Source organism: Bos mutus, chromosome 9 (genome assembly GCF_027580195.1).
Source record: "Bos mutus isolate GX-2022 chromosome 9, NWIPB_WYAK_1.1, whole genome shotgun sequence".
Taxonomy (NCBI): Eukaryota; Metazoa; Chordata; class Mammalia; order Artiodactyla; family Bovidae; genus Bos; species Bos mutus.
Genome location: NC_091625.1, coordinates 27,910,921 through 27,924,562, shown reverse-complemented (window position 1 = coordinate 27,924,562; position 13,642 = coordinate 27,910,921). Strand labels below are relative to the sequence as shown.

Here is a 13,642-nt window from a genome sequence, read left to right as displayed (position 1 = left end):
TTTACAGTATTTTTAGAGTAATCCATTTTATTATGAGACTCTGCTAGGTATTTGAAAAAAAATTAATGCACCTACTGCAGAAGATGCAAAAATATAATTCTTTTCATTAGTACCTAAATGAGTAGGCCAGAACTCATAAAGTTTCAAAAATTTGCATGGATTTTGACTGTTGAAATCAATCAACAATCACCAGTGAGGTGGGTAGTGGCAGGGAGCTAGCTCTCAGATCAGTCCAAGAATCTATTTGTTCTTGGATGTACTGACAGTAATAACAGGGGATTCTCATCCCCGGACCAGGTAATCCTATGATACAGCAGAGAAGATTAAGGTAGAGGCTATTTTCCCTTTTCTGGGTATAACCCTTTTCCTTAGTGAAATTGTAGAGTGAGCCATTTGACTCTAAGATGAAAAGTGCATTTCCCTTAAATTGCAAGCTTGAGGTTGGGAAGTGAGGAGTTCCTAAAATTGGCAGGCTTTCCTCTTTCAGTAGTTAACGTGACTGATCATTTTAAATGTGTCCTGTCTACATCTCAAGAAGTTGTTCTCAAAGGGCAATTTAAGTACAAAAAGATGAGGACTTTGTTAAAATGCAGATTTCTTGGCACAGTCAGGCCAAGGAAAAAAAAAACCCAAAAAACAAAAACCCTACAATTCGATGGGGTCTGGACCCTAGGAATATGTATTTTTAACCAACTTCCCACAGGAATCAGATTAGACCACATTTTTGGAATAACTAATTTAAAATCATTAAAAATGTCTTTTTTGACAATCATTTCTAGTGTCTCTAAAGCCCTCAGCAACAACAATGGAGAAAGTATGTATCTTGGAAGTTTACAATGCAGAGACTTCTTGCAATTTGAAGGGTTTGGACACCCCCCAAATGAAATATGGTGCTCGGCCCCAAGCTGTGATAGGCTGTTTTGTATACATAACAGGTGGACTAGTTTATTGAATTAACTAAAATCTTCATGCTTCAGAGAGTCTTCTTTAACTGAATGCTGACAGAGTAATGAAGCTATATGTCATATTATTACCTAAGTAAAATGTTTGTATTTCTTATGCCACTATTTTCTGGATCCAAAAGCATTTTATTTAATTAATGCACCAGTAGTTCTACATGCTTCCAATTTGAAAAAGAAAATCTCTTATGAACTCAAGAAGGTTAATTTTTTTAATCTAGAAAATTATTTTGGTTATACCACACAGGAGGTTTCTATTATATTTAACTGATGCTGTGATGTTGCATTTTAATGGCATCAGCATATCAATAAGAAGATGAAAGTATTTTTACAATATTTAAAGTTAAGAATTTTTTTTGGCCACATTTTGTGGCATGCAGGGTTTTAGTGCCCCCACTAGGGAAAGAACCTGTGCGGGAATTCCCAAAGTTAAGACATTTTAAATATTTTAAATTAAGATGCTCCCTTCCACCTGTCCTGTGTGCTGACCTTAACAGCGTGTAAGAATTCTAGACAGGTATATGTCGGGCAGTCCCCAGTGTGTTTGCTTCACCTGTCTGAGGATAAAGCGAATCCAGGCCATCCTGAATTTGGAAACTTCATTTTATAGAAATGCTTCTTTAAATCCAACTCAAATGTTAAAACAGGTCATTTTTTTTCCTAAAGAAAATCTGAACTGTTCTACTATTCTTTCATTGTTATGTGACAGTCATTCACATAAGGTAATTTTATATCTCCTCATCCCTTCTTAGTTTTTTTTTTTCTCCAAATGAACATCTTTCTAGGAATACCACATGCTGTCCATCTCTCCCCTTCCCGATCCTCAGGGAGCAGTGATAGATGTCATTCAGCGGCTGCCTTGTTGGTTGTTCCCTGTGGAGTAGCAGCTGAGAGAAAATGCATTCAGGGTGCAGAATGTTAACAGAAAAGACATTTTAGAAAATCTCTAATGAGAGTGGGACATATGTGGTCTGGCGCTCTATGGCAGATTCACATTAGCTACAATTTCTCTGCCTGCCATGAATAGTTGTTTAAAAAAGTAAGAAGAAGGAAGAAAAGAGAGAGAGAGCATAGCAGTGGGGAGGTTTGATTTTTCCTACCCCACAAATTTGCCATAGCCTATGAGAAAATCAGAGAGCAATGCTTGATCACGCTGACCCTTCTTATCCTACTTATTAAAACAGATTGGTCCATAAAAAACAGATTATGTAGTGCATAAGAGTGTGTTTCGGAGAAGGCAATGGCACCCCACTCCAGTACTCTTGCCTGGAAAATCGCATGGATGCAGGAGCCTGGAAGGCTGCAGTCCATGGGGTCGCTGAGGGTCGGACACAACTGAGCGACTTCACTTGCACTTTTCACTTTCATGTATTGGAGAAGGAAATGGCAACCCACTCCAGTGTTCTTGCCTGGAGAATCCCAGGGACGGGGGAGTCTGGTGGGCTGCCGTCTATGGGGTCCCACAGAGTCGGACACGACTGACGTGACTCAGCAGCAAGAGTGTGTTTTAAGTTTAGAATAGGCATGTACCTATATATATATATATATAAAAATCTTATTCCTGATGCTTTAGAACCATGTATGAATATATATGCATGTATACTATATAATTAAATAATTTGCTACACATAAAAATCTGTGTCTAGTGAATAAAAGACCTAGAGAACCTATTTATTTAAAAAGCACTATTAGAGATCTATATGCAAGTATGAATCAAATTCATTAGGTCTAACTCAAGCTAAGCAAATAACCAATCCTTTGCCTAAATGAGAAATAACTATTTTACTGAATCAAAATCAATACATGTCTCAAAATCAAAGCCACCTCACAAGTAGATAATTTAGAAAACACTATGTCTTTATCATGGTTGAGTTAAAACTATAATGCAATTATTTTAAAAACAAATGCTCTTAAATCATAACGTAATTTCTTAAATGATATATTTATATATCTGATAAGCTTTTACAGGTAAAATTTCCATTATTTACCTAATAATACATTTATCTAATTGAGATGGCAGCTCTTCTCAATAGAGAGCCTGAATTTAGCAAAGGCATTTGTTTAGCTGATAAAATCACATTTGTGCTTTTATTTCTAAGTCTTAAGTGATAGTTGAACATTCTTTTAATAGATAAATAGTTCTTTTATGTGAAAATGAAATTAGTAGATTGAAAATGGAAAGGTAATATAATGCTATCTTCAATAATTCTGGTTACTGTTAGGAATAAAATACAATATATGTGACCTAGAAAATAGATATCATTTGGAAATATTTTAGTGATGAGTCCCCATCAATAGAATATGTACCCTAAATAAGTAAGATACTAAAAATGAACATTGAAAAGTGTATTTGTATTCTTAGTTGCTAGATGAGTATTTTGGTACTCCCATATATAAATGGAATGAATTTTTACATGCTGTATTTATGGGAAAAAAATAAAAATATGCTTGGTACATTTAATCAGTTTCATGTGATTCTTTTGTTTTTGTGATTATTTTCTTTTTGAAAAGACAATCTACAATGCAAAGTATTTTAGGATTTTTATAATAATTTTAAATAAGTATATTAGTGAATCAGAAGATTAATTTTCCTGTCTATCACAATAAAATAGTCCATTCAAAATATTTTTTCTTTATTTACTATGTTTTTCTACCCAAAATATTGCATAAAAAACATATAGCTTTGCTAGAGATGATAATTAATTTTTTAATTGATTCAAGGCAATATAATCATCTTTAAAATTGAAGAAAGGCTTTGGGCTTCAAAGATATAATTTCACTCATGTCTCCTGCATTCTAGGTGGATCCTTTACCAGCTGAGCCACAAGGGAAGCCCAAGAATACTGGAGTGGGTAGCCTATCCCTTCTCCAGTGAATCTTCCTGAACCAGGAACTGAACTGGGGTCGCCTGCATTGCAGGCAGATTCTTTATCAACTGAGCTATCAGGGAAGCCTCTTTAAATATTACTTTGAAATAAAATTACTTAAATACAAAAATTGGTTATTTACTAAAAAAAAAACAAAACACTTTTCCTTTCTTTTTTTCCTTTTCAAAATATATTTTCAAAAAATATACCTTTTCCTTCATATAAACAAACATTTCCAAATATTACTTTTGCATTCAGGGAAAAAAGTGATTCAAAGATAAAATATGAGAGTAGATTACAAAGACAAATACCATATAATTTCACCTTTATGTATGGTTCTCAAATTCCATATCTTGTACCTTATAGTAGGAAAACTTATTTTCAGTTTCATTGTCCAAATAGCGTACTCAGTAATGACATTTTTAACTTTTTAAATGCAAATCTTATAGAAGCAAGTCCTTAACTTTAGCCCTCAACTAAAATTATTAAAGCTATCAGAATAAGGAAAACATTTTAATGTTTAAAAAACATTGATAGGAATAGTCTGCACAGAGAAGATCCCACAATCTGTGTGGGGAAGCTCAGACTGTGTACCAGCTTGCAACCAGGAGTGGATTTAGGCAAGGAAAGATTCAACAAGGGCTAGAGATGTTTGACAATAAGGTCCTCAGCAAACCTCTTAAAACTCCACCCTTTTATGTTTACAAACACCTTTCTTTAAAGAATGTCATTTACATTCTACCTTCATTTAATTGCTCTATTTCTGTGAAGTATGGATGTAAGTTTGACATCAGTCTTACTGAAAAGCAGCACTATATGTAAGATACAAAGTTTTCTAAGGTCATAAATTTAGTCATTGTACAAAATGGATTTAATAATTCAATGTATCTTCTGAATTATGTGCTCTTGCAGAGCTACAGGAATGTATGGATACTTTTTCTGATACTTATTCTATATGATTTGAAGATATACCTTTTAATAAAATTGCTGTCATTTTCCTGGATGGTTGTTCTTCAAAGAGTACACAAAGGACAGAGAGTATGTGTCCTTTAAATAATTTCAGATACTAACTCAAATTCTCTTTTAAAAGTGCTTCAACACGCATCTTTAAATATGTGAACACAGTTTAGTGTTTCTATAAATAAAATTTAATTTCCCAATTATTGTATTTCCTTTCAGGTATATTCACTTATACACATCTTTTACTCCCTTCTCAAGGCTGATCTTCATCTTTTTCAGGTTTTAATTTCACTGCATCTGTTTCTTGCCCCACACTCTCTTAGAACCTCTGGCCGCCTCCTCTGAATGTTTACCTTTCTGTTCATGCTTGGACACGGCTGCAGCATCTTTCTTGTCCTTTTTAGGTTTGGGTGAGGTTTTCTGTACTTCTTTTACTTTAGTAGCTGTTTGCTTCACCTTCTCCTGTTTCACACCTTTCACTTCCTTTTTAATCTTTTCTTCAATCTTTTCTCTAGTCTTAGCTTTCTTCTCTTCTGTATGGAGTTAAATAAAAGTTTAATTATATAAGTAAAAAAATATATATAAACATATTTTTAAACCAATGCATGCATTTTATCTTTCATTAGTTATTAAGAACAATTTTAAAAGAAAGAGAAAAGAAAAACAAATTAAAAAACTGTGTCACTGACATAAATTGTGACTATTATTTGACTTTTATACAGCTTATGAAGTGGCATGTTAGAGTACTGAAAAAATGTTAACTTGAAAGTTGGGCATTTTCTTAATTTGTACACAAAAACATTATTTTTTAGGTAGTCAGGAACTGAGTATATCAAAAGGGAGGCATTTGGATTCTGCAGGGCAGTTATATATAGACATGCTCAGTGAAAACCCATGTCTGTACCAAAAAGCCCAATGAAAGAGACCTTTTAAATGGATATGGTTATTTTGTTCTACAAATGAAATATCTTCAAAGTTATTCAAGAAACTAAATTTTCAACACAATAGTTTTTAAAGATAACTACTGTGAATGTAAATGTAAAATGATTTGTACTGGTAATGAATATTAGAAACAAAAGAATAAAACCCATTAAAAGATAACTCAAGAGACATTCAGTCTTTAATGGTTTGACTTTAAAGTAATGGAAAGAGAGTAGAAATTAAGATGTCGGCTCCTGTGTCAAAAATAATAATTCAATTGTCTTTTAAAGCCTTTGTGTGTGTGCTAAGTCGCTTCAGTTGTGTCCGACTCTGTGCAATGCTAAGGACTGTAGCCCACCAGGCTCCTTTGCCCATGGGATTCTCCAGGCAAGAATACTGGAGTGGGTTGCCATTTCCTCCTCCAGGGATCATCCCAACCCAGTAATCAAACCTACATGTCTTATGTGTCCTGAATTGGCAGGCAGGTTCTCCTAGTAAACAGAAAGGGCTATAAATTAGAATACATATGAATTTTTATTTATATTCTATATGTTCATATTCTTAATTTTATATTAGTACATGTATTTGGAGGAAGAGGACTGGGACTGTGAATAAATGAGTCTGTGAATGTTTCAATTTTTTTTTTTAAAGCAACAATAGTATAGTACATTTGTGTAAAATGTTTATAATAGATGCTGCATATAGGACATTTACTCTACGGGATCACACATAATCCTTGACTTCATAGTAAGTCTACTATAGTGCTGGACTCTGTCATTTGCCTATGTAATAGGTAGACTTTATTGTCATTCATGTTGCAGAATTTGATGAAAATATTATAATCAAGTTTCTTGACTTTGTGCAGTAAAGAATAATTTGAGACTAAGACAAGATAATATTATGAAGTCCTGCAAGGAGAAGGATAAACATGATAATGCTCATGAAACCAAAATAACCTGCGGTTCTACATTTAATTGAATGGGCTACCACCTCCCAAAGTTTCCTCAGAACTTTGCAGGGAGATATTGATGTTGTGTTAGGGGTAGAGGGATATTTCTATGATCAAATAAATTGGGAAACATTAAGCTAAACTCATTTCTTTTCTATGGAATTTCTCAAAGCTAATGTGTATTAAGAGTCTTCAGGGAGGTAGATTATGCTATCCACTGTTTCCCAAAGCTACTGACCATAAAACTCTCATAAAAGAATCACCCACTTACTCCACAAACTTCCAACATCTTGGTGGCTTTTGTGACTTCAATCAACTGGGGATTTTCTTCTATTCCCTTTAAACCTCAAAGTCTCCTTTACTGCTTTCTGCTGCTTCCTACAGCAGACACATACATTGCTATGACTGAAACCAACACCTCTGTCCAGACGGCTTTCAGTCAACATTGTTTCAGGACCCCACACCAAAATATTTATCAGTTTCTGCCTGGAGAAGAAGTTCCTTTGAGAGGGCCAACAACACCTCTAAGTCATAGAATTCACATATGATCTAACAAACACTTCCAGAGAGCCTATCATGGCCTGGGTTCAAAGCCAGTTGCCAGAGCTCTGAAGATCAGCAGATTCCTATCTGAGGAATGTCAAGTAAAAGCCTGTGACACCCAATTAAAAAAAAAAAAAAAGGAAACAAAACCAAAAAACCCTGTGATATCTAGCTTCAAAAAACCCTTTGATATCTAGCTTTATTATCTCTCCTCTCATAGCATTTTTCCAAAAATTCCTTTCTCCAACAGACTACTTTGTTTTTTAAAAATTATCTCATGTATTCTCTACATGTCAAATATTGCCAGGCTATATCATATGTATGTTCCATATCTTACACATATATAAATCCCTTTGTGCTCAATTCATATGCAACAAATGACTCTGCCCTTGGAACTAATCATTTATTCACCAGTGCTTAGATTTGTCTCAACTTTTGTTTAAACACACATGCTATACCCTACGATTTATCTTGTATTACAGATGGCTTTCACATATCTGTCTTCCCTACCAGACTGAGAGAAATTTGAGAATAGGAATTATATATATACTATTCATTTTGTAGCAACATAAGGTCTAGCACAGTACTTCTTTCAGAGAAAATGAAGAATAAATGTTATAAATGAACAATTTCGTTTTAGAAAACAGTAAATTATCTTTAGATCATGTACACAACATAGAGACATATAGATTACATATGTAAATATGTGTTTAGAAATGGACTTGACCACAACCTGGAAAATCTGCCAACTAGCCTTTTGTTTGTACTTTTATATGTGTGAAATTATTATCGTGGTTACCTTAAATGACACCTGATCACTTCTTGTAGGTAGCAGCTGATTTAACTTTAGCTTTGTACTATGAAATTAGACATATGAAATTAAGATTTACTTTTAGTGCCATTACAATTTACAAATGAATACAGGTCATTTTCTTACACACAAGACTACACCTAAAACAAATTCATTTATCTGTGGTTTTTAAAGTATAAAAATAACAAAATTTTCTCTTTTAGACATTTTTAGTGATCTTCATCTTTCAAACAGGTAATGTTTCCTCACATTAAAAATAAAAAATGGATGAGAATGCAACAATGATGTGGATATAATGTGGAAAATGCCATAAAAGTAAATCAACACCCAATTTATATTTATTTTTATCAAATTAGATAGGTATTCTTAAATTTTGTGCCAAAATACTTTTCCTGATCTTTCTCAAAAATAATTTAATTGACAACTGCATTTAGTAGTTAATTAAGGAACAATGAAGCAAAAAGTATTGTCATGTTCAAATCACCCAGCTCAATTTGGGAAGACATTTAATTTATTACTTTTGTCAAATGGAAAACCAAATAGCCTAAACGAAAGAATGACATCAGCATATTTGATCCAATTTTGGAATACCCATTAGCAATCTGTACCAGAATCAAAATATCTTAATCAAAGAAGGGAAATCATATTATGCAATAAACATGCTAACAAACTATACCTTTTTGGAGTTAGGAAATAACCTATATCAACTCTCGTTCATTAAGGAAATGCCAACTTTTAACTTTATCTCAGTTACTTATATTCTTATTAAGTATTTTTGATTTTTGGTAGGCCAGGTTGACTTACCATGGCTCCCAAAGACTCCTACTTGCCTACTTGTATAATCTTCATCCTTTGAATATGGACTGGCCTAGGAATTTGATGCAGACCAATAATATGTGGTTTCCATGGTTAGTTTACATAAGATTGCTATTTCTGTCTTACTAGCTGACTCTTTCTCTTGCTGAATTTGATGACTCCAGCAATATTGGTGAGACTCATGTGGCAAGAACTGAGGATGGCTCCTGCCAATAGCCACCTCCTCCCCCCACAAAAAACTGAGACTCTCTCAATTCAATAGGCCTTGAGGAATTGAATCTTGCCAACAGTCATTTAAATGAACTTGGAAATAATTCTTCCCCAGCTGAGCCTTCAGATGGGACTACAGCCCTGTCTAACACATTGATCACAGTCTTGTGAGACACTGTAAAGTAAAAGACTGAGCTAAACCATGTCCAGATTGTCTGTGTGGTAATTTTTATACAGCAAGAAATAATTAGTACAGTATTAAATAAATATTTGTTGAAGAAATAATTGATGCTTGAAGAACTTTATTTAATTAGCTTTGGAAAGAATACTTGATTTATATTCGGTTCACTTGGGGTTTGGTCTTAGTTCAATTACATACTAGTTTTCAATCTGGCCAAATTGTTTTCTCTTCCCAGAGGTAAATTTCTTCATCTGTTAAGTCAGGTAATTAATTGGGATAGTCTCTAACATCCTTACTATCTTAAAGTTTCAATTCATCCATGTTATCTTCAAAAAATGATGTTTTGTTATCTCATGGAAAAATTTAGTAAAAAAGACATCGTCCTCAAATATCTAATTATTTTACATTTTATAGGTAAACACTAAATTTTGAAAATAGATTCCAATTTTTATCTACATGTTTAGTCTCTTGAAAATACTAGATTGAAATTTCCAAAATATATTGATCACATAAAACCTATATTTTAAAATAAAAGGACAGATAAGATAAAATGGCTAAGTAGGAGGACACAGAGCTCACCTGCCCCCACGAACACATCAAAAATACATATATATGTGGAGCAATGCTCACTGAAAACAAACTGAACACTGGCAAAAGACTCTTTTTATAACCAAAGCTCTGTAAAAAATACACACAAAACCAGGTAGGGAGGGAAGAGAAGCAATTAGGTTGGACCTGCACCTTTATGAGAGGATACAGAAGAGGAACAGGATTACACAGGCTTGGAGATTCCCTTCTGGGAAGTGAGCAGTTCAAAAGACATATAGGCCACCCCAGTCCTGGGTCTAACATCAAGAGTATGAGTCCCCTTAGCTGATTTGAAAACCAGTGGGACTAACAGCAGGGCTGGAGGAACATAGACTATGCTGGGGAAGAACACACACATGCTCACTTTTTCCTGAAACAAGGCAGAGGAAAAAAACTGAACTGCCTTTGCTTCTAGACAGTTTCTAGTGACCACCGCAGCTTGTGCCCCAGCCTGAGCCAAACACCCCTCCAGCCACGCTTGTTCTGTGGTGCAGCTCCACACCAGGGCAAAGGCCGCCACAGCTGAGGAGAACGCATAGTTGTAAAGGACAGAGCTGGCTCATCTGAATGGGGTGATGGCAGTCATTCCTGGCACTTATAGCAGATAGGAAGTGGACCAGAATTCGGCCGGTGCTGGGACCACCCCAGCCTGCACCCTGAACCACACTGAGCACACGCTCCAGCTCCTCTTGCTCTAACACTGCTCTGCTGTACGCTGAAGGTGCCAATGCTCAGAGTCAGGAGAGCACACACTTAGCAGGAACAGAACCAGTTCCGTTTCAATTATCAGGGCTTCTCCTGCAGCAACTTGGGACCGGATCCAATCCCCAACAGGGTGGTGTGAGCCTCAGAACAGAGAAGAAGCCCATGCTTACACCTGGCTCTGGGCCTAGACCCTCCATGTCCAATCCCACATCCTTCCATGGTGAGAGCAGCCACAACCCCATGGGAGAATGAGACTCATGCTCACATCAGATCCACCCCTCCCACCAAAGCCACTTGGCACACGCAGACCACAGAGGCACTCCCACACAAGGACAGCCTTCAAGACTGGGGTAGGCTACTGCATCACATAATATCATACAGAGAGTTAAGAAAAATGAGAAGACGGAGGAATTTGTTTTAAGTGAAAGAACAACAACAAAAAACTGAAAAAACAACATGAATCGGAGATAAATGGTATCAGATAAAGAGTTCAAAGCACTAGTAATAAGAATGCTAATTGAATTAGTGAAAAGAATAGACAAACCATGATAATTTCAACAAGAAACTACAAAATATAAAAAAGAAACAGACAGAACTAAAGAATACAATAACTGAAATGAAAACACACCAGAAGAAATTAAGAGCTGACTAGGTGAATATAAAATAAATAAGCTACATGGCTATATGGTACAACAGGGGAATACAGACAATATTTTATAGTAACTTTAAATGGAATATAATCTTTGAAAATTTTGAATCATTATGTTGTATACCTGAATACAATATAATATTGTAAATTATAATATATTGTAAATCAATTTACTATTGTAAATCAATTATATTTCAATACAAATACAAATGTATTAAAAATAAAATTACAAAAAACACACATATGATACCATTTATATAAGGAATCTAAAAAATAATACAAAGGAACTCGTTTACAAAACAGAACAGACTCACAGATACAGAAAACAAACTTATGGTTTCTAAAGGAGAAGGTAGGGAGGGATAAATTAGGAGTATTGTTTAATAGATACATATCCCTATGTAAAAACTAGATAATTGACAAGGATTTACAGTATAGCACAGGAAACTATATTCAATATCTTATAATAAACTATGATGGAAAAGAATTTGAAAAATATTCATATACACATAACCAAATTGCTTTGGTATGTATCTGAAACTAACACAATATTGTAAATCAACTATACTTTAATATATATATAAATAAAATATGAGAAAGAAAATTGAATTTAGTAAATAGGACTGAATAGTTAGAAACTATGTTTTGTAGATAATCTATAATTTAGTAGATAATATTGAATATACAGAATCTATATTTTTCTAACATCAAACAATTGACAAATTTAGAATAAAAACTAGTTAATGTAGTCTTCCAAAGTTTATAACATTACATTTATATTCTAACTGCTTTTTTCTTTGGTATATTATCAAGACAGTTTAGGCCCTTACTGGCTTAAAATATTGATCAAGATGATGCATTATTCTTCTTGAAAAAAGAACTCCTTAATGTCAGTGTTCTAAAATTAAACTCAAGGTGTAATACTGATTAAACTGTAAATCAGGTATGTTTGTACTAGTTTGCCATTGTTCTAGGAACTGCTACAAATTTAGCTACTTAACCCAACAACCAGAATCTATTATCTCCTAGTTTCCATAGTTCAAAAGTCTTGTTACAATGTCGCTCAAACAAGTTTTCAGCTTAGGGTCCACAATGCTAAAATCGGCTTGTCAACTGGGCTACATGTTGCTACATGTTCTGAAGAAGGGCTGGCTTCCACACTTCTTCAACATGTTGGCAGGATGCATTCCCTTCTTATACTTTCCGTGTGCCTCCCTCAATTTTCAAGCTAGTAATGGGGGCGAGTCCTTTTCACATGTCAAAATCTTTCTTTTCTGTCACTTCTCTATGTTTTTTAAGGTTCATGGGGATTACACTGAGCTCATCTGGATAATTCAGGAAAAACCCCACATTTTAGACCTATCTGAACTATTTTTGCAGACTGCTTTTTGCCATATAATGTAACACAGTCAAGGGGAAGACACCAAGGGGTGAAGGCCATGGGGGCCAAAATTCTGCCTGCCACAGACAGGAAAGCTCTTCAATTTCTTCTCATATTTGGAAATGCTCTATTATTTTAAGTATTCACTTTTATTATTCTTTTACATATATCATTTCAAATGTAAAGTCAAATTTTTTGTAAAGGAAATGCTAAATGCTTACAATCATCCAGCTGCTACCCCAAATATATTGCTTTTAAAACAGAAAGTATAACTTACCTTTTGCCACTGTCTTTGTTTCTGGTTTTTCTTTTTTCTGAATTTTTTCCTTGTGAGTTGCTTAAGCAGAAAATTTTATATTAGTACACACTTTTAATAGATTTCAAGACTAAGCTTTTTCTTTACCTCATTTTTACAGCCACCAAAATCATAGGCTAGTTTGATGACATTAATGAACCTAATCTAGGAATTTTTTAAAAATCACCAATTTAATAAAAACTATAAAAAAAGTTAATTTCAAAGACTTGGCATTAAGACTTAGAAAGCATTTGAAAGCTAGTCTCATCCTTCTGTTTAAAGTTACCATTCTAAATGGTATTTTGCAATTGTCTCCAGGAGAGACAAACAGAAAAAATAATTTTATAAGAATTTGTGGAAAGATGTATCATTTTATCAGGAGGAAGCTCTGTCTTTACAATTAAAAGAAATAATTAAATCAATATTAGAGCTTTGATTAAGAATAGTGTGTCTTAGGACTTGACTTCCCTGGCAGTCCAGTGGTTAAGACTTTGCCTTCCAATGCAGGGGGCGAGGGTTCAATCTCTGGTCAGGGAGTGAAAATCCCACATGCCACATGGTCAAAAAGTCAAAACATCAAATAGAAGCAATATTGTAACAAATTCAATAAAGAGTTTAAAAATGGTCCACATTAAAAAAAAAATAAAGTAGTATGACAATATGAATTTATTGTATTGATTTCTATTTTCTTTACATAGACTAGTAAACTCTTGTGTCTCTTAATGGCTTAAGTAAATGAGTTCAGAGAAGTACAACAGCATGTGAAGGTGATTCCTATATTTCAAATGTATTAAACAGTGCAGTTTA

The 13,642-nt window shown here is 34.2% G+C and overlaps 1 protein-coding gene across 50 annotated transcripts in view; it reads right to left on the bottom strand.

The window, feature by feature from the left end:
- Nucleotides 1-13,642, bottom strand: part of TRDN (triadin) — a 415,022-nt gene that overhangs the window by 268,487 nt on the left and 132,893 nt on the right. For all 50 annotated transcript variants that reach the window (XM_070376309.1, XM_070376300.1, XM_070376303.1 and 47 more), the window contains exons 7-8: nt 12,818-12,877; nt 5,140-5,319 (exon numbers count right to left, since the gene is read on the bottom strand). In XM_070376309.1, the coding sequence (XP_070232410.1) occupies nt 5,140-5,319; nt 12,818-12,877 (240 nt within the window). The remainder of the gene's footprint in view (nt 1-5,139; nt 5,320-12,817; nt 12,878-13,642) is intronic.